The following is a 19,070-nucleotide window of genomic DNA, read 5'->3' as shown; positions in this document are numbered from 1 at the left end:
GTATTAAAGGTATATTTTTTAACCCATAAAAATCTTAAGAAGTTTGAGATGGGAAAACCTACCTCTATAACAGCAGTATGTTTCACTGTTGTCAGGATGGCTTTCTGCAAAGTGGAAACTGTCTTACATGGATATGTGAGAACTTATGTTTATATGGCATTAATTCCTAAAAGAGTGCTCTGTACATGCTGAAGCACTGAAGAGAAATTATTTATTTATGGAGTGGTTGAAAGGGAGTAGTTGGAAGAAAAAAAAGAGACTTTTTAAACTCTCATTTAACAGGCCTTTGGTTTATTCAGAAGTATTATTCTGAACGTGCAGGTGAATTTAAAATAAAGGAAAACTGCAAAGGATTGCAAAGAAGTCACCACAATAACTTAATAAAGGTTGATAGTATGAATGTGAGTCAAGGAGTTCTGCAAGTTTTAACATGCCTTAAGATACAGTATTCTTAATTTTGTGGTGGCCACTGGAAAAAAAAAAAGACATTGAAGGTTATGTTTCTCGAAGCCAAATTTCTTGTTATGAGGCATATTCTAACATATGCAAACATTTATAAACTCTGTCAAATATATTTCTCCATTTAATTTGGCAAGCACTAAATATACATCAAACATGACTTTTAGCCAGTTGTGCTCATAGGCACCTCTCATTTGACAAAAAGCACTCCCAGTATAAATAAATATTACAGAATTAAACTCAGGTCATCATATTTTATTTATTTAAAATATTTTTTCAGTGCTATCTGTAACTAAAAATGGTAAATCAGATTTATATATAGTTAGTGTAGGATATCTTTGGTATTTTATCCACAAACCGTACAAATCCTTGGTACATATTTTCATCTAGCAAATCTAGTAAATAAAGGCAAATACAGTGTACAAAAGGTTCTTTTTGGAGCCAGAGGTAGCTGGACATGTGGTTGAGAATGACAAACTCTACCTTCAGACTGCTGAAACCTCTGCCACACCATGATTATCTAGAGGCCAGGATAATTTATTTAACTCTGACAGTTAAATGACTGCATTCTGAGATGAGAAACCAATCAGGGAATATAAAACTTCTGACAGTAGTTGTCTAGGGGATATCCTCAGATATTTGTGTTAAATGATCAATATAGGTAACTTTGTGCTTCCATTTTCCCAAATTTATCAAACAATTTAATTAAACTTTCTGGTTTGAATTGCTCTGCCTTTAAAAGCTAACACAGAAACATGATATCATGTATGTGAATTTCATGGCTGGAGAGGTTGTAAACTTTGACTCAACAAGATGTAAACAGCTACCACTGTTTATGCTATTTATGGCTACAAATGAGTGCCTGAAACTTAATGAAGGGATCCAATATACAGATCTCAGACTTCTGCAAGGAGATGCATTGCTTAACCATTAAGTGTACTGATGATAAACAACCACTTGAAAGATTTCTGGAGGGTCTTTCTAATTATTTTGGTGAGCAGTAGAACAGGCCTAGATGGGACTCTTCACTTGAGAAGTTTCAGAAAGGAGGATTATTAACATCAACCCAATAACTGATGGGAAAACTGTGGCAGGGAGTATCTATAAATGTCAATGTAGTTTCATAATGGACAGTGAGGTTCAACAGCTTTTTTTGCACTTTGTCCTGAAATCTGGCTTCCTGTATGAGCTAAGTGAAACCTCCTTATTTTCACTGTTCTGGAAGATGCTAAAGGGATTGCATTTGCTTCTCCTGATAAGTCTCATGAGCAGACTGAGGCCATTGTAAACTTTTCTGAGACACATTGTACACGAACAGAGAACACAGCAGATGAGGAAATTGTCTGTTTTGTTGTGCCATCTGCTGATTTAGAAAGCTATGAAGATGACAAACAGCCAGAATCTGCTCTCTTTTCATTCATCTGCTGAACGGCATTCTGTTAGCATTGCATGAGCTAGAGTGTGGAAATGCTAAATGTTGCAGGCATTGTTTAAAAGAAGAATTATATATAAAAGTATTGTGGTCAGACATGCATGAGGAAGTGCCAGACTTTTACTACCTTCATGGCTGATTATAACTGAATTCCAACAACTCAGCAAAAAGACTGAACATTAATGATATTACACCTTTAGTTTAATTTCACAGTTTCTATTCTGTGCTTTGTTAGATTGGCAGAAAATCTGTCAAATATAATTTTTCTTATTTTTAACTAAAAGAAATGCAGAGTGCATATGAGCCTTTTCATGTTTTTAATATAAAACTAGAGGAAATGTTGAACATGTATTATGTGTTCAATAGAAATAATAGTGCAACCAAGTAAAGTTACACCTTGCTTTCTTTTGCATGAGCAATGCTTTCCACTTTGCTTCGGTCATATGAATGATTGTACCCATGATGTAGGAACCTGCCGCATTAAGTTCATCTAATGTTTTTACTTTCAGGTCGTACTTCAATAATTACTTAAATATGTGTAAGGAATGACGTGTTACAGTGTTTGTCAGGTTTAGGTGGTCATATAATGCCTTTTTAGTCTTCAGTTGTTGTGACTTCCAGTGATATTATGATTACTGAATATTGTTCAGACTATCAATTGAAAGATGCCTAGGAGTAAGACCTATTTCCAGTTATATACTAATAATTTTGACTGCTGCTGGAGAGAATGAACTGCAGCACATTTCTAATTCAATGCCATAACTCCATCTATGAAAACTGAATTTCTGTGAATCTTCTTTAAGGTGTCTAAATTTAATGTCTTTTGGTGGAATTAAAGACATTGCAGATATCTGTCTCTTTGTTAGTTATCTGTATATTCTCAGTCACTGCATGTATAGCTTATTCTTCCTTTCTGGCATGTTGTGGCATTAGCATAAAAAGATGCTCTTTCTCATGGTTTTTGCAGAGTTTTCCATGGGCTAAGCATTTTTTCTTATTTTTTGATGGGTTTCTTCTTGTCTTAAAGGTTATACTGCTTATGACTGTAGCTACGTAAGATCTCTATTCTTCAGTCTGGTTGTCCTTAAGCTCTTTTGGTGGAATCTGGTTGTTCTTAAGTTCTTTTGGTGGAATCTGGATATTCATTCTTTACTAATGGATGTCATTATTATGCTCCTTCCTCTAGATGCATCCTGTTTAGTTGCTTTTTCTATTTGAAAACATTTTTCAGGGCTTAATTTCTCTTCTGCTCCATAGACAATAATGTCTTTAAGTAGGCAAACAGTATATTCAAAAATCTTTATGCCTTTAGTTCTCCAATGTTAATGCCTAGTTTCACTTTAGTTTTTAGGTTTTGGTCAAAGTAGTCCCAAACTTCACCCTGTTACTTGAAAAAACGTAACTACAAAAAAGCCTATTTTTTCTGTACAGTTAGGCCATACTGTCTCATTGGCTCTGCCACTAATTCCAGTCTTTCCAACATTATTTATAGCAATTCTGACTCACCCTTTCCTCATCTTTTTTTCCTTCAAAAAGGCCATATAATCACCCTCTCATTTTTCTCTGTTGCATGGTTAGCTATCTCCATACACTCAGTTGCCACGTTTGTGCAAGCTCTGTTTGCTGAGAATTCAGGTTTTGTAGTGCTCCCTTACTGTTCTTCTTTTGGGTCTATCTGCTAATAAGTCATTATATCTCCCTCAAACTTTCATTAGATAGATGGTTGCCAACATTTCATACTGTACATTTTCTCAATGGCAGTATGCAGAAAGTGTCTTCTAAAGCTGAATTGTGGGAACTCTCCACACAAGTGCTGCAGATCCAGCTGGCATCCCAGCCATGTGCAAACAGATTGGCTTCCTCTTCCAAATGATATTCTGTTTCAGACTCTGTCCTTCTCCATCTATATTGCTTTCTATATCTAGGTCCCTTTAGTAAAGAATGCTTTATACTCAGCTTTCAGGTGCTTTATTGTAGGGAAGTGCAGTTGGTACAGACATTGATCCTTGGTTTTTCATGATGCTAGCTCTAGTACATCAATAAGTGCTTTCAAAATTAGGCTTAAGCTTTATAATGGGCATTAGAAGATCCAGAGATATGGCACCAAGGGGAAATGCTTTTGGGAGTTAGCTCTGAAAAGAAAATAGGAATCAGCATGTTGTAGCAAGAAGATTGTATGCTTTGCCTTCTGATTTTTTTTTGCTTACAATGAGGCATGGTAATCCAGTCTGTAGGTGCCTGATACATTGACCATACGAGTCAGATTTTCATATGTGAGGAGGAAAAAGCCAGAGGAGAAATAATAAGATTTTGGAAGCATATGCTGCCAAAAGCATATGCATCCAAGTTTTTTGAAGAGTCAAAGAAGACCTAGGATTTCAACCCAACTGTAGAGAGAATGGCTGTTTCCTATCATGAAAAGGTGGAGGTCTTCTATGTGTTTCCCTTTGCAAAGAAGCATCACTTTGGTCTTGTCTGGAATCAGTTTGATTCATCTGTTCTTCATTTAAGAGCTAATTTCCTGTAGTTATTCTGATGTTTTATAGTGATGATAGTTGCATCGGAAAATGAGATAAATAGTAGATTGTCAGCAACATACTGTTAGCAATTGAACACATGCCGTATCACTCTCTCTCTCAGCAGTCCCATGTAGATAGATGGAGATTGTATGCATCCCTGTGGTACCCTGCAGGTGAGGACCTTGGAGGAAGAGGCTTGTATTTACCACCTTTTTTTGACTAATGTCTAAAACACAAGATGCAATACTACTGTGTTGCTGGGACTGTATAGGATTCAGGTGTCCAAGAACAGGAATCTGGAGATTACAGTTCTGTGGTTTGTGGAAGTTTTATAAATTCCTCCCGGAAGTTGTCAAAATTTCCATCTGTAGTTTGTGTACCACTAGGAGCACTGGTTCCTCTAGTACTTTGCTTCACGGTGCATATGGATCTACTCAAAAGTTTTAATTTCTTGGTGTAACGTCTTATGCATCTGACACTGAGACCACAGTGATTTCTTTGCCCCCCCCCCCCCCTTTTTTTTTCTAAATAAACTTCTGGTATTTATCTTGGCCTGTTACTTTTGGTGTTCTGGTGTCTGTCTTGGCTCTTCTGAAGTGTAGCTGTGCTAGGTTAAGGTTAAGATGGTATTGAATTATGCCTCAGTGATGCAAAAAAGTCCAGGTGTTTCATCTTTAAGGATAGTGCAGTTGTATTTTATTTTATTTTTTTCTCCTGGGGGGAAACTTGGCATTCATTGGCAAGAATTGCAAATAGTTTTTTCTTATCCTTTGTTTAATGATGTTACCGTCTAAGCAATTGTCTGCAAATAAAAGCTTGGGGTGTTTATTCTAATGTGTGTGGGAGGGTGACTTCTCACCCTAATGATACCAAAGACTTTGAAGAGTAACATATAATGGCATGCAAGGTTTTGGGCAGCCTGGTTCCCCTGTTTTTTTTAGGATACACATGACATAGAAGAATTGTACAGTGTAATCTCTAAGATGGGAATGCTTGGCCTTTGCACAAATCATAGCAGCAGACAAGTAGTGTTGGAGTGACAGTCTGTGGTGTCAATACTGGGGTGGTGTTTTGTACAATTTTTAAAAACTCTTCCACTGACATGAGAAAGCAGTAGACTGTTACAGGGTGGCATACACCAGAGATGGGAAACTAATGGCATGAGTGCTGATCTATGGGTTATCCAGCAAAATGCCTAAGGCTTCAAACAGCTTATCTACTTAGTTTTGATTAATTTTCATTTCTGGAGACATATTTTCTGCGTCTAACATGGAGACCACATGAACCTTCATTTGCTTATAATTAAATAGTCAGAGGGACTGTGCATATCAGGATGATACTGATAGTTTTTTTAAGACTATTGATAATATCTCATGCTACTGATAGTAGTTAAATATAAAGATTAATTGACGTCCTTCAGTTTTGATGTTTTGTATAACATAATTTGGTAGGACTCAGTCATGAAGTGTCCTGGGTTCAGCAGTAGCAGTCATTTTTCTCCTTCTTAGTAGCTGGTGCAGTGCTGTGTTTTTCACTTTTAGCCTGAGAACAGCGCTGATAACACTGATGTTTTTAGTTGTTGCTCAGTAATGTTTACTCTGACCAAGGACTTTCTGAGTCTCATGCTCTGCCAGGGAGGAGGGGAAGCAGGGAGGAAGCAGAGAAAGGACACCTGACCCAAACTAGCCAAAGAGGTATTCCATACTCCAGCATGTCATGCCCAGTATATAAACTGGGAGCAGTTACCTGGAATAGTTAGATCACTGCTTGTTCGGGCTGCGTATTGGTCAGTGGGTGGTGAGTGGTTGTATTCTCTCCCCTTGTTATTTCCCTTATCATTATTATTATTGGTGGTAGCAGTGGTGGTGTTGTGTTATACCTTAGTCACTGGACTGTTGTTATCTCAACCTGTGGGAGTTACATTCTTTTGATTCTCCTCCCCATGCCTCTGGGAGCAGGGGGAAGAGAAAGGTAGGGAGTGAGCAAGTGGCTGTGTGGTTCTGAGTTACTGGCTCGGCTTAAACCACAACACGGAGACAGATGCTTTGCATGTCAGGTGAAAGTGTCTGGATGGAAATTCTGAAGGTAAGCACGGAAAAGATTAATGTTTTCAAAATATGGATGAGAAAATGATATACAGATCCCTGTATTCGAATCCCTATATTCAGATTCTTTCACTGAAGGCAGGGTAGTTGAAATGCAAATATTATAACAGAAGCCTATATATATTAAAGCCAAAATTTTAAGAAATTATCTCATTAAGAAGTAATTTTGCATTACCAAACATCAACTATACTTGGCCAATCTCTGTCTACTGTGGACTGGAAACAGTGTAGTCAGCACAGTTCTAATGCCAGTGATTTGTTTTCACCCAGTATGTATACGTGGATACATATGCATTATCTGCATTGACAAATCATATGAGAAAAAAATAGTGTAGAACTGGCATGAATTAATTTGTCTGTTCTGCAAGTTTCTGTGGCTGTTCAAAGAGCCATCCTATTTCACTTATTTCAGTGATTTATCAATTTTATCCTTCTGCCCTCGACTTTTATCTGAAAGCCTTTTGGTCTACTAAGCTGTGATAGGCTCAGGTTGTGGTTCAGTTTCTTTCTAAGGAGTGTTATACTGTCATGGCTTACATCAGTATATGTGTGGTTATAGAGCAAGACATTGTCATTAGAGCTGGATGAACAATTTATTATTAATATAATTCATTAAGGATAAGTAAAGGTTTAGATGGATAATGTGTGAATGAATATGTTGCCTCCTTGACTGCATAAGAGAAGCATTATTCTTCCCTTGTTCTCTTATTTCTCTGCTGATTAACACAAAGGAAGAGAAAAACCATGAATCCTTCATCTTTTCCTCCAGGTAGGTAGGTCAGGAAGAAACTTTTGCTTCACTCTCTTTTAATAAATCATTGTCAGAATAGGTTCCGTATGACTACATGAAAGCTGGAGAGCTCATTTCTTACTCCCCTGGGTATCAGCAGACATGCAGATGTGTGCAGAGGAGTGCAGTCCAATGCATATGCTCTCGTTATGCTTAGTGAGACATTGTGAGTAATACCAGTTTTCCTTACTTTTATGTATTCATTATAAAATTTAAAGAAACTTATACTGAACTTCACTGATGGCTGTTATATCTAGCTCCCCATAGAAAATCTCTACTATTTAGTGAGTGGGGGAAAGACTGTTGAAATCACAAGACTTGTATTTATCTAGATGTTTCCTGTAGCTGGTAAAATGGTATAAGAAATTTCAAACACAGGAGTAAACACAAGACTCATAGAAGAAGAAAAGTTAAAAAAATTACACCAATTGCCTGGAACCTTGTAAACAACAAAAAAATACAACCTTAAAGTGTTTTCATAAAAAAACAATTTGTTTGGTTTATTTAGTCATCTATGTAGGATGTTATGTGCATCCCATACATGCATGAGCACACACATGGTAAGTTTTTAGTTGCACAGTTGAAAGAGTTTTGAGGAAAAGGTATCCTATTTACTGCTTAGCTATGTGACCAATGCAGAACTGTAATACAAATCTCAGACTTTTCCATTCTAATGTTTTTATTACTGAAGAAAGTAGGTCAGGATGATAACAGTTGTATGCAAAGAGCAGTCATATTTTCAGTATAAAAATAGTGCTATTGTTTAGTAAGCTGTACTACTTACAGTTATTAGGGGGATGTACTGACTTGCTAAGGATGGTTTTAGTCTCTTTCCTTAAAAATATCTTTTGTTTCCACACCCCACTAAGAAGGAAGGAATGTTTCTTATTAAGATATGAAGTGAGTTTGTTTTTCACTTTTGCCTTTTATATAGGGATACTGAATATAAAGGACTACAGCTCTCCCTGGATCAGGTCACTGCTACCAAGCCGGCATTCTCATATGCAAATTCAACTCCAACCATAACGGATAATAGAAAGGGAAGCAAATCTCGTCTCTCAAGCACAAAGTCAAAATCAAGGACATCACCATACCCACAGGTAGTTGTCTTTGAAAAACAAAATTGAATCTTTTTTAATATCTTGATTTTGACTGCTATTTTACCTCAGTAATTATAATGGCACACAGAACTTGTTACTCAAAGGGAGTAAAGAACCACAGGTTATAAGATCTTGAGACAGAAATATGTTTCTTTAAACTGATTCAAAAGAGCTGGAAACATTCATGTTTCAGCATGCATAATAAATCATCATCAACAACAATAAGCACAGGTCTTAGAGTTAATGAGGAGTGGACAGAAGGACATGTGAAAATGCTGATTTTGAAATACTTGGTTTGCGAGGATTTTGAGTTTTGCCATTTGAGAAATCTTGCTTTTTCTTACTCACTCTTTAATAATTCCAACCATTCTAGAAAGCTGCCAGATGTCTGACAGCAGTTTAGTATAGAAATCTTTGTCAGAAGGAGTGAGTTTTGAGAAGGGAAAGCAACAGGCTAACTTGCTGAGCTGGAACAAGAAAGCTTTCCTACGTACAAAGCTTTGAAAGGGTGAAAGTGCTAGGAGGTAGCCACAGGTGTCAGTAGACTCTAATTTCCCAGATTTCATTTTCTGTGTAAGGAATACATCCCTGCTTGGAGAATGGACCAGACTTGACTGGATCTGTAAACTGGAGCTTAAATTAATGCATATGCACAAATGATTTCTGCAGGCAGTGCCACAGGACTTACATACATTGTCAATTTTTCTGCTCAAATAAGCCTGTTTGTTGAAATAACCATTGTTTACTAATAATGCTAGTCTTACTGCCCTTATGCCACCACACAGTAGATATAAATGTATGCATTCATGATGTCACATCAAAGAGCTATGTACTTTTTAAAGAGTCCAAGTCAATATTTAACTGATAATGACCTTGATGACTTCAGTTTCTCTGCAGGTACAATGTTTTCCAAACTGACCTCTAAGGGTGTACAGTGTGTCTACCTAACTTCCTTGTTTTCTTTCTTTTTACCCTCAAAAGTACCAAGGGTAAGAATTGTAGTTAAATGACATCTGCATTTGGCACAGGGAATATTTAAATGAGCTCCTAGATATGAACTCAGGTTCTTAATTTTAAGAATATCATTTTGCCAGAGGTTGTTATGGCTCTTGTTGATAAATCATTTGTTCATACACACTTCTGTGGGTTGTTCAAGAAGACCCTTTCTTTTGAATGCACTACACCAAGCAATTGTAATAAGACTGCTTTAAAGAATTGGGAGACATATGTACAATTAACTCTAAGTTAGATTTTTAAAATGACTATCTTTGATTTACAGAAATTAGCCTTCATATCCCCTTACTCAATTCTTTCAGAAGTCATCTGCTAACAGTACAATCCCAAATGAAGACCTGTTATCCTCCCACATTGATATGGTTTCTGAAAGTGTGACTTTCATCAGTATCTCCTTGTCCTCTCTGTCACCAGAAAAAATCTTGAACTGACAGTGCAGTGTTGAGACTGTTGTTTTATTGGGGATTGTGGTCTGAAAGCTCAGGATGTTTAGTTCCAGTTTCATTTTCATTGCCAGCTGCCTCGTAGTAAAGTCACAGATTTCACCATCCAAAAAGAAGCAGTGTGATAGTTGCCAGTATCTTGAAATATAGTCATACCATTCATTGTAGCATATCACCGCAAGCAACACTGGCAACTTGGCTTGGCATCCCTCTCATCTGTTCCTACCACTGAATAAGCTGTTGAAAGAGTAAGGCTCTTGTGAAGAACATGCAGCAGGTGGTATGGCCTATGTCCCTCAGTCTCCAGCCCATGTAATCTGCCAGTTAGTTGTGGAGAATGAGCGTGTGACTCAAAAGACACAGCTAAAAACTGAGGCTGTGGATTTTGGCTTACACAGGAGTCTGGGTTTTAGTAAGGGAAGGAAGCAGGAAGTTTATTAGTAAAATAATGTCAGTGGGCAAAGTATTTGTTAAAATTAAGGACACCTAGGAGATTTTGAATGTACATACTTTCATTCCTTCTTTTTTTTTTTTTTTTTAATTTTTTCTTTTCTTCTTTTTTTCCCCCTGTTTTTCTTTTGTCCTTGCCACTTACTTTATTTCACTTTTGAAGAGAAAAGGGGGTCATATGCCTAATTGGGTAATAACTTAGAATCTTCTGCCTTGCCAGTGTACGCCCATAGAATAGCAACATGAGATATGATCTGATTGAAATCTATGTCAAAAATTTCAGCAGAATGTTTACTACTAGGGTAAAAGATGGATGGTTTGGTCACCTAAGATAGTGTTAATGTTTCTGTTTTTCCTCAAGTCTTATGCAGAGGCAGACATAGTGCAGTATGGCCCTTGACTCTTCAAGCAAAAATTGAGTTCATTTAGAGGCATTGGTCAGCATCTGATTAACACTGACATTAGTACAGTGGGCTAGTTGATTCTGTGAAACCAGTTTCACACTGGGGAAGGGCAAGAAGAGAGAAGAGCAACCCAAAATTCATGACACATCTGTAGGATTTGCCCAGACACTTTTAACAGTGATCTTCTAGCCCTGTCCTACTAGAGGTGGAAAGCTCAAAGAGGAGATGAAAAGCCAGGAGAGATGAAGACTTGATAGAGGTTTGCAGAGAGGGGAAATTGTGAGTTGGTTAAAAGATGCCTGTAGTCTTTCCCATAATAGTAATCATTGTGAGGAGCTCCTAAGATCAATTCCTGGACCTCATTTATTTTGTGTTTCCAAAAAGCTATCCCTGGACCTCATTTATTCTGTACACAGGAAATAGCAACAAGATTGGAAAAACATTTTAATTGTCATCATCTGAACAACTGCTTTGGAGTTTAATCTCCCATTAATGATGATTGTTTAAAGAAAATATTCAAAACTGTCTCTTGCCTGCCTCTAATGAAAATACTTTGTGGTCAGATATGGATACACATTTACTGCTTCATATCTCATTTTAGTCATTGGATAAAGATTATACATATGTAAAATGAAGTCACATATACAAGTAAAAAGGTACCTAAGAGCTGTTGAATGGAGACTTTGGTATGTGTTACAGCATGCATGACTTTTTGGAAGTAAAAGCTTTCTCTAGTAGGTGTATGTAAATGCACTTGATTTTGGAGGTAAATTGATTTTATAACTCCTATAAACACATAATCTGGATTAATTTTGCAATTCACCTCTATTTGACCATATAACCTAATGGGTTAAAGATAACAGAATCAGACTGAATTTGTAAGCCTTAGCCTTTGTTTTGTTTTCATTTCTTCCTGTAGCTTAAAGCTTTGACAACTTCCAGTGTATTCAAAAGCAAAGCAAACCTCTCTTTTTATAGTAAACATAACTCCTGATCTGGTGAAGAGTCACCAGCAGTAGGGGTTATTTTAATGGACATGCTGTATTACTTTAATCTAAGCCTTTCACCATCTGTTCTGCCTATAATAGCAAATATAAAAAGAACATATTTTACATTTCAGGATTACATTAGGAAAAAGTAAGATAAAAGTGATTTAAAAGCATGCATATGTTCTTAGTAGAATGCAGCCTGCATCTGAGATGTTTTTTCTCATGGTTAAGACACAAATCAAGAGGAAAGCTGATAATGCTGATATAGTGAAAGTTTTTCATGGAAAAGAGGACTCTGAGAGGGTTTCATTATATATTTAATGTTTATGATGATAAAAACCTGAGTAGGCTGCCTGAAAATTAGAAATCTATAACTTCTATTGTTTGAACATCTGGAATGGTGCGTGGAGCAGGCTGATGTTGCTGTGTATGACAGGATGAGTGTTTAGGCCAGTGAGACACCTGTAGGAATGGAAGGTCAGGGAAAAGAAAATCACCTACAAAATATTGTCTACTGGCCTAATACACTTCCATGGGCTCTCATAAAATAAGCTTTTCTCTGAATGGAATTTATATTTTCCCATTTCCTTGCCTGTTCAGCCCTCCTGATTTTTTTTTTTTTTTAATGTGGAAATAGCATCAGGGATGGCCTATAGACCCTTTCTATGTCAGTGCTAATCCTATTTGTATGTTCTCACTGCAGTGGTCTGAAAGACATTTCTTGTATCTGGAGGTGGCAATTCAATTTCCAGAAAACAGCTGGAGGACCATTTACTTTATTTATTGTTGTTATTTATGCCAGAAGACAATTCAGAAATCACCTGAAGGGATTTTAGGTTTTGTTGTGCTGTCAAGAACTCAAAAATAATAAATTCTGCCTGAGAGGAGTCAGAACCCAAAACTAGCAGGAAGGAGAACATTTCTGGTGAGGCAGGATGTGGATTGAAAAAAACCCCACCAACTAATTTTAATTTGCCATAATTTCCATTAAATTTGATTCCATTTTCTATGATCTTTCATCACTTGACATATGGAAGCCTAATTCTGACTTTAGAGATAGTGTTTCCACTCCCATTTCAGTAAAGCAATATCTTTGATCATCCTTTCATTTCTCTGCTCATCAACATGTCACACATACCCATATTTGGAGTCTCCACCTGTCAACATCAGATTCCCAGAAGAGGCAGTGGTAGGACAGCAGCAGGAGAGGCAGCATAATGATGCCAAATAGAGATGTGATAGCTTCAAAGGGAGTAAGACGTATTTTTGGCCTGTCTGCTTATGTTGTTCCTTAAGAGTAAGCAGTCGTAACAGGCCTTCATAGGAAATATGGGCCAGAAGCAATTCATTGGATTGATTTAAGTCAGTCTGTGGCCTAGCAGCTGTTATGGGTCAGATCTCAAATAATCATCATTTACATCAAGTACAAAGAATATGCATGAAATATTGTTGGTCTTGACTACATAATTATATGACATTGCATGGTGCGTTTCTGATGTAGTGAACATGTACCCTTTGAAATGATGTCCCTTTCTTTCAGAAAAGTGCACAAAGTGCTGTGCAATTGAATTGTTTGTGGTTAGACTCAAAATTAAAAACAAAAAAAAAAAGAAGAGCAAATTTTCAATTACACAAAGAAATTCCCTGCAGGAGAAGCTATGCTGCACCCTGAATGGTCCTTAGAAACAGAGAATAGAAGAATATCTATTAGAGCTAAACAAAATTAAGAATTTTCAGTTCTGACATTTATTATCATCATGAATTGTCCAATAAATAAGTTCCATTATAATATTGTTAGAAATTAATTTTCCTTGTGCTCCTCATGACAGAAATGCTTACTATGAATTTTGTTTTTAATAAAAAAAATGTAGCTTGTTTTATACTTATGCTTATCTTATATTTGAGCTTAACTTTAAAAGTTAAAAAATCTAGCTTCTAAAAGTAAAATTTAAAAGACACTAATTCTAAAATTAAGACCAGGCACAAAAGTAGTTTTAATTTTGTAAATTTCCATTTTAACTATTTTAATAGCCAAAATTTCTTTTTTTATTGGAAACTTAATTCGTCTATATATTTTTGACAAAAAGTTGACAATAATTCAGTCAGTAATTGCAGAAGTATTTTTGTGACTAAGCAGTTTGAAGACATTAGAAGTGAAAGGGTAATAGAAGAGTCAGATGTTTCAGTTGTTTACATGTAAGTGTGATGGTTGAATAAAATTCCTAGTTAAAGTATGCCAAATTACTGACATTTAAAAGAACTCTTTTGTGGTTCTGTAACTTTTAACTCCATGCAAAATCAGGTTTATCCTTTCATTTCAAAAACCTTGCAAATGAATATATGTTAACTTGCTGATCTTCTCCATATCTGCTGATAGGCTTTTTCCTACGGGTATTTTTCTGACAGCTAATAAAATATAATCGACCTCCTCAAAGCCATGACCCTTTCTTTCTTTCCTTTAAATAACCTATTGCATTAACAAACAGTGTTCACAAATACAAACTGGAATACTGAAGAAATACCTAATTAAATGTAAAAACTGCTGCTGATGTTGCGCAGATGGTTTAAGTTTCTGTGAGTCAAACATCTGGTCAGTACTTTTGATTGGTAAGTGCATAAAACCTTGATCCTGGCTGATAATGAGGAGTTTCATATTAACTCAATCTAATGAAAAGGAAGGTAAGCTTATGTTCTCAAGAGAGAGGCCTAATGCCTATTAGAAGAAAAGGCAGAGTGGGCAGGCATCTGGAAGGTGAGTGATGGAATGGGAGAATTCCAAGGTTTCATGTTGTAATACATTGATTTGTGACATGAGTGTGCTGTACTGAAGTGATGAGCATGTACAGCTTTAGTCTCATCTCAATCCATAATCATGGATGAAATTGATTTAAAGATGTTCCATGAAGTTCAGCAGTTCCAATAAACAAAAGATTTAAAAATGAGACAGCTAAATCCTAGGAGGTTTAATAAGCACTCCTTTTTTTTTTTTTTTGTTTCTGAATGTTTGAAATATTAGTTAGGAATACCTAGAAATTGTGGGACATTTAACTTAACCCTTACTTCTCTTTAAAAAATGCCCGTGCTCCTGTTCTGTCTGATTTTCCAACTGCTCGCTAGTTGCTGCTACTGCCTTGGGAAGGCCCTGCTTAAGCAAAGGTGTCAAATACCTGCTCTGCCTGCTTTTTTAGCAGTTATTTTTTTCTGGCAAATAGTTTCAGATTTTTCTCTTTCCACATTGCAATAGAGCTGTGATTTTTAGCTTCCTACTCAAGTGCCATCACTTTAGAGCTTTACGCCATAGTAGTGTTGGTAGAAGTCTCAGTGTCTACAGGAGGCTTTCTTTTTGCTACTAATTAGAGGAAAGAAGTTCAAAGATACCACTTCAGGTAAGAAAAAAAATTGAAAAATAATCCAACAACAAACAGAACATGAGGAAAAGAGAGGGAACCCTTAGGAAAACAGCTTCAAATACATTCACTTTCAATTTGAATGTGAGAGTGCTCCAGGAGTGATGTTACTTCAGTCCCTTTTTTGGGAGAACTCCACTGGGGAGCCATTGCTGAGAATAAGCACTAGCTTTCAAAGCAATAAGAAAAACCTGGATGTATTAAAAAAATATTGAATTGCAACATTGATGTTGCTGAGTCTAATATTACACATCATAAAGGAGGTAGCTATTAAGGGTTGGCATGGAATGGTTTAGACTTTCATGAGGTCTGTTTTGTAATCTGTGAGCTCATTACAGAGTGTTGTACAGGAAAGGACTAGAGTCCAATCAGAAGGTGCAGACATGTGGGTATGCTCACAAAAAACACCCTATCACAGACATACTCTGTCTTTTCAGTGCAGTTACCTGCAGATTTCACCCAGGCATATCTTTCTACTGCTGCTTCTCCTGTTTTGCAGTATTCTGGATTTCACACTGAGAGATCTGAGTCCGACCATGAGAGCCAGTGGGGTGGGAGCCCCCTGACAGACACAGCTTCTCCCCAGCTACTGGAGTCCGCAGACAGACCAAGCTCCCAGCACCATGATGTCTCCTGTGCCTACAGACAGTACTCAGACCGCAGTGCTCTCTGCTATGGTTTTGCACTTGACCATTCCCGGCTGACTGACGACAGACATTTCCATACTCAGGCCTGTGAAGGAGGCAGATGTGAAGCTGGCCGGTATTTCCTTGGCACGCCGCAGCCAGGAAGGGAGAGTTGGTGGGGTTCTCGTTCAGCATTGCCTCTGACTAAGTCATCCCCTGAGAGCAGAGAAGCATATGAAAACAGTATGCCCCACATAACATCAGTGCACAGGATTCATGGTAAGAGATAACAAGGATTTTCAGGACTGGGTCCATTTCAGACAAAGCAATGTGACATAAACATGAAGCTGTTTGTGTGGAGAGAAAATGAGAGAGAATCTTGATTTATGTCCTTGTCTCAGAGATTGCATCTATGGAGATGAGGATACTTAAAATTCAAGTTGCGTTTAACAGTCTGGCCTATATGCACCAAAATAAAATTTTGTGGTATATTTTTTAAAGTGTGAAATTTAGGTGGAAATATCTGACTGGTGAGATTTCAAGGATGATCTTAAAAATACAAGCAAAATGATACACTTCATAGAAATGTGTTATTTGTTTAAGATCAAGCTACTTTGGCTGGAATCTATCTAGCAAAAAATCAGAGCTAAATCCAAGCCATATATTAAAAAAAATATCTCTACAATCTTTGGAGAAATTGTTCTCCAAATGACTTATCTCTCTACACTGGTTACTACTCGGTTCTCTATGATTTGCTATTTGTTTTTATTTAAAATTAACAATTCAAATTAACATTTGCTTTTGATTTCAGACATTTGTCCTCAGCTATAAATTTTAGCCAGTTTGAGTCTCTCCATCCTTTCAACACGAAGCCTAATGCCTTGCTTGGTGTCTGGCAGGTTGCAAACAGTGTGTTGGCGAATCTTCAGAGGCTGAAGCTAATAAAAAATATCACAGTGAAGGGCTGATCTTGAGTTTGGAAAATCCATAGGACCTAGGGATTAAAAGGTAGACTGAGAGTTGAAAGAATGCAACTGACCCAAAAGTCAGAGTTCAAGGTTGTAAGGATAGATGCATCATTAAAAAAAAATAAAAATAAAAAATTCTACTAAAGTAATATATTAAAATATAGTTTTATCTAAAGAACTCATAAAACCTAATTCTGCTATTGTAAACCACTAGCATTGGCTTGCAGAATAAGGCTTTGGAAAGGAAAAAGGTCACCACTATTTTACTCCAATATGTGGAAAATTATGTTGATATTAGAAAAAAATGATTAATTAGCAAGTTCTAAGAAATATAGTCAGAGGAAAAATGAGAAATGAAAAGAAGCTCTAAATTTTGCTGATGAGGGCTATTCTTCACTTTTCCTTTGAGAAAACACCTCCTTTCTTGTGTCTGTTCTGTACTTTTGTCATACATATGTTTTTCTAGATTTGTCTTCTGAAAAAAAAAATTGAAGGAAGTATGATAATTTTTCTGGCAAATTTTACGCACTAGAATTCTTGCTGAGAATAGAAATGTAATAACAGAAATACCATATGGAGGTGCAAACACAAAAATGTTAAATATTATTCCATAGCTTTACCAAGGATCATCAATGCAAATGGATAGTATAACCTGATTTTAGTTTGTTTATTGGTTTTGCTGTAATTCCAGGTGCTCTAGTTATTTTCTTAGGCCTTCAGTTGGCATGTAGCTTTGGGGGTAAAACCTGACCTGTAGGTCTTACTTGAGGAGAAGACCACCTCAGCTTGCCTTGTAAATGTGCCATTTTTATTTAGATTTAGGCAGTTTCTAACCTTGGCCTTTCACAAATGAAACTTTTTGACAATACTGTTTTGTTGGGCAGAAAATATTTTCTGCCTTTTCTGTCTTTCAATGTATCTTATGGTAGTTCTGGATCAGAGTCACCTTACAATTAGCTGACCACTATGGCAAGCCTTGGATGTTGCATATGAACCCATGTGTTTCTGGTCATGCTCAGGAAGTCTGGGACACTGCATATGTGGTCTGTGCAGTGAGACAAACTGAGCACTGGGTTTAGAGTCATGGCTGACCAGCTCCCCGCTATACTGGACATACTACATGTTCTGGTGGGTGGAGCAACCTTCCATCTCCAGGCCCTGCCATTTTGGGTCCAGATCTTAAGAAGATGTGAAGGATAAATTTATGCTCATGAGAAACTCCACAGTGCAGTACTTCCACTGACAAATGGCAGGATATGCTTATTATACAAGCCCATCACTGATTTTTGTCATGAACTCTGCAACACAGCAGTAGTGGTCTGCCACACAAGCAGATCTGTATGCCTTGACCCAACACAGAGTAGGGAGAAATACTTGTGCTGGTCTGAAAATGGACTCCTCTGAGGACTCCTGTCAACCAACCCAAAGGGCCTCATCCCCAAATAAGACACTGTATGTGCTGAGGCAAAGGCATGGTTAAGTAATTTGTGCAAGTCTAAGATGTGCTCTTCTGCAGGCACATGTCTCAGTGAATCCTTCATCAAACCCTTTATTGTAACATGGCTTTAGTTGGCTGTTCAGGTTTGGGGGTCACTCAACTTCTTCCTAGTGAGGATTGACAGGTCTGATTCTGTCCTTTCAGCAACGTGCAAACTGAACAACTTTTCTGATATGTCTATGGGCCTTATTTTTTAAAAAGATGTAAGAATATAGTTAGATTTTCCCATTTTAAAAGTTTTATAGAGCAAATATTTATGAGTTGAGATATGATATCACATTTTTATAGTAACCCTGTCTAACAGCTATGGGTTCTTGAGCTTCTAAACAAGAACTTTTTCATTACTTCTGTTTATTTATTGTTGTGTAACCTGTGTAAAGTCACCACATAACTGCAAACTATTCTGCAAATTCTCTATGTCTCAGTTTCTAGAAAGGCCTTAGAAGACATGTTGGAATGATGTGGATTTGTAATTCCTTGAGATTTTTGTGTTCACCATGGTCTAAATTCACTCACACTTTATTAATGCAAAGAGACAGCAAGGGGTCAGGAACCTGAACAGTTCAGAACCCTCAACAGTCAGTGTTGAGTGCACGTTGACGTGCCCTAGGTACCCTGCCTGGCCTCTAGCTGCTCCAGAATATACAGAGGACCTGCAGTGTTGGTGCCAAATGCACTGAATCGACTCAGGTAGGACTAGATGTTTGTGTTGAGGTTCTCAGATCTCTCTGTATATTTTCAGTTGTGTTACTCTTTCCGTCTGCTGACAGAGTACTAGATTTTGTCACTGAAAAACAAGGGGTCCATCATAGTAATTTTTGGTGACTTTGTTATGAGTCATGAGCCTCTCTCTTGGTTTTTTGTCT

The 19,070-nt window shown here is 37.1% G+C and overlaps 1 protein-coding gene across 5 annotated transcripts in view; it reads left to right on the top strand.

Moving 5' to 3' along the window:
* SIM1 (SIM bHLH transcription factor 1) overlaps nt 1-19,070 on the top strand; it is a 49,490-nt gene that overhangs the window by 29,554 nt on the left and 866 nt on the right. For all 5 annotated transcript variants that reach the window (XM_061369882.1, XM_061369883.1, XM_061369884.1 and 2 more), the window contains 2 exons: nt 8,240-8,405; nt 15,612-16,017. In XM_061369882.1, the coding sequence (XP_061225866.1) occupies nt 8,240-8,405; nt 15,612-16,017 (572 nt within the window). The remainder of the gene's footprint in view (nt 1-8,239; nt 8,406-15,611; nt 16,018-19,070) is intronic.

Source organism: Neopsephotus bourkii, unplaced genomic scaffold, assembly GCF_033783945.1.
Source record: "Neopsephotus bourkii isolate Nb327-2 ecotype Australia unplaced genomic scaffold, CSIRO-AGI_Nbou_v1 NB_1511, whole genome shotgun sequence".
NCBI classification, from domain to species: Eukaryota; Metazoa; Chordata; class Aves; order Psittaciformes; family Psittacidae; genus Neopsephotus; species Neopsephotus bourkii.
The sequence above is the reverse complement of the archived record's forward strand: the minus strand, read 5'-3'. Positions and strand labels throughout refer to the sequence as shown.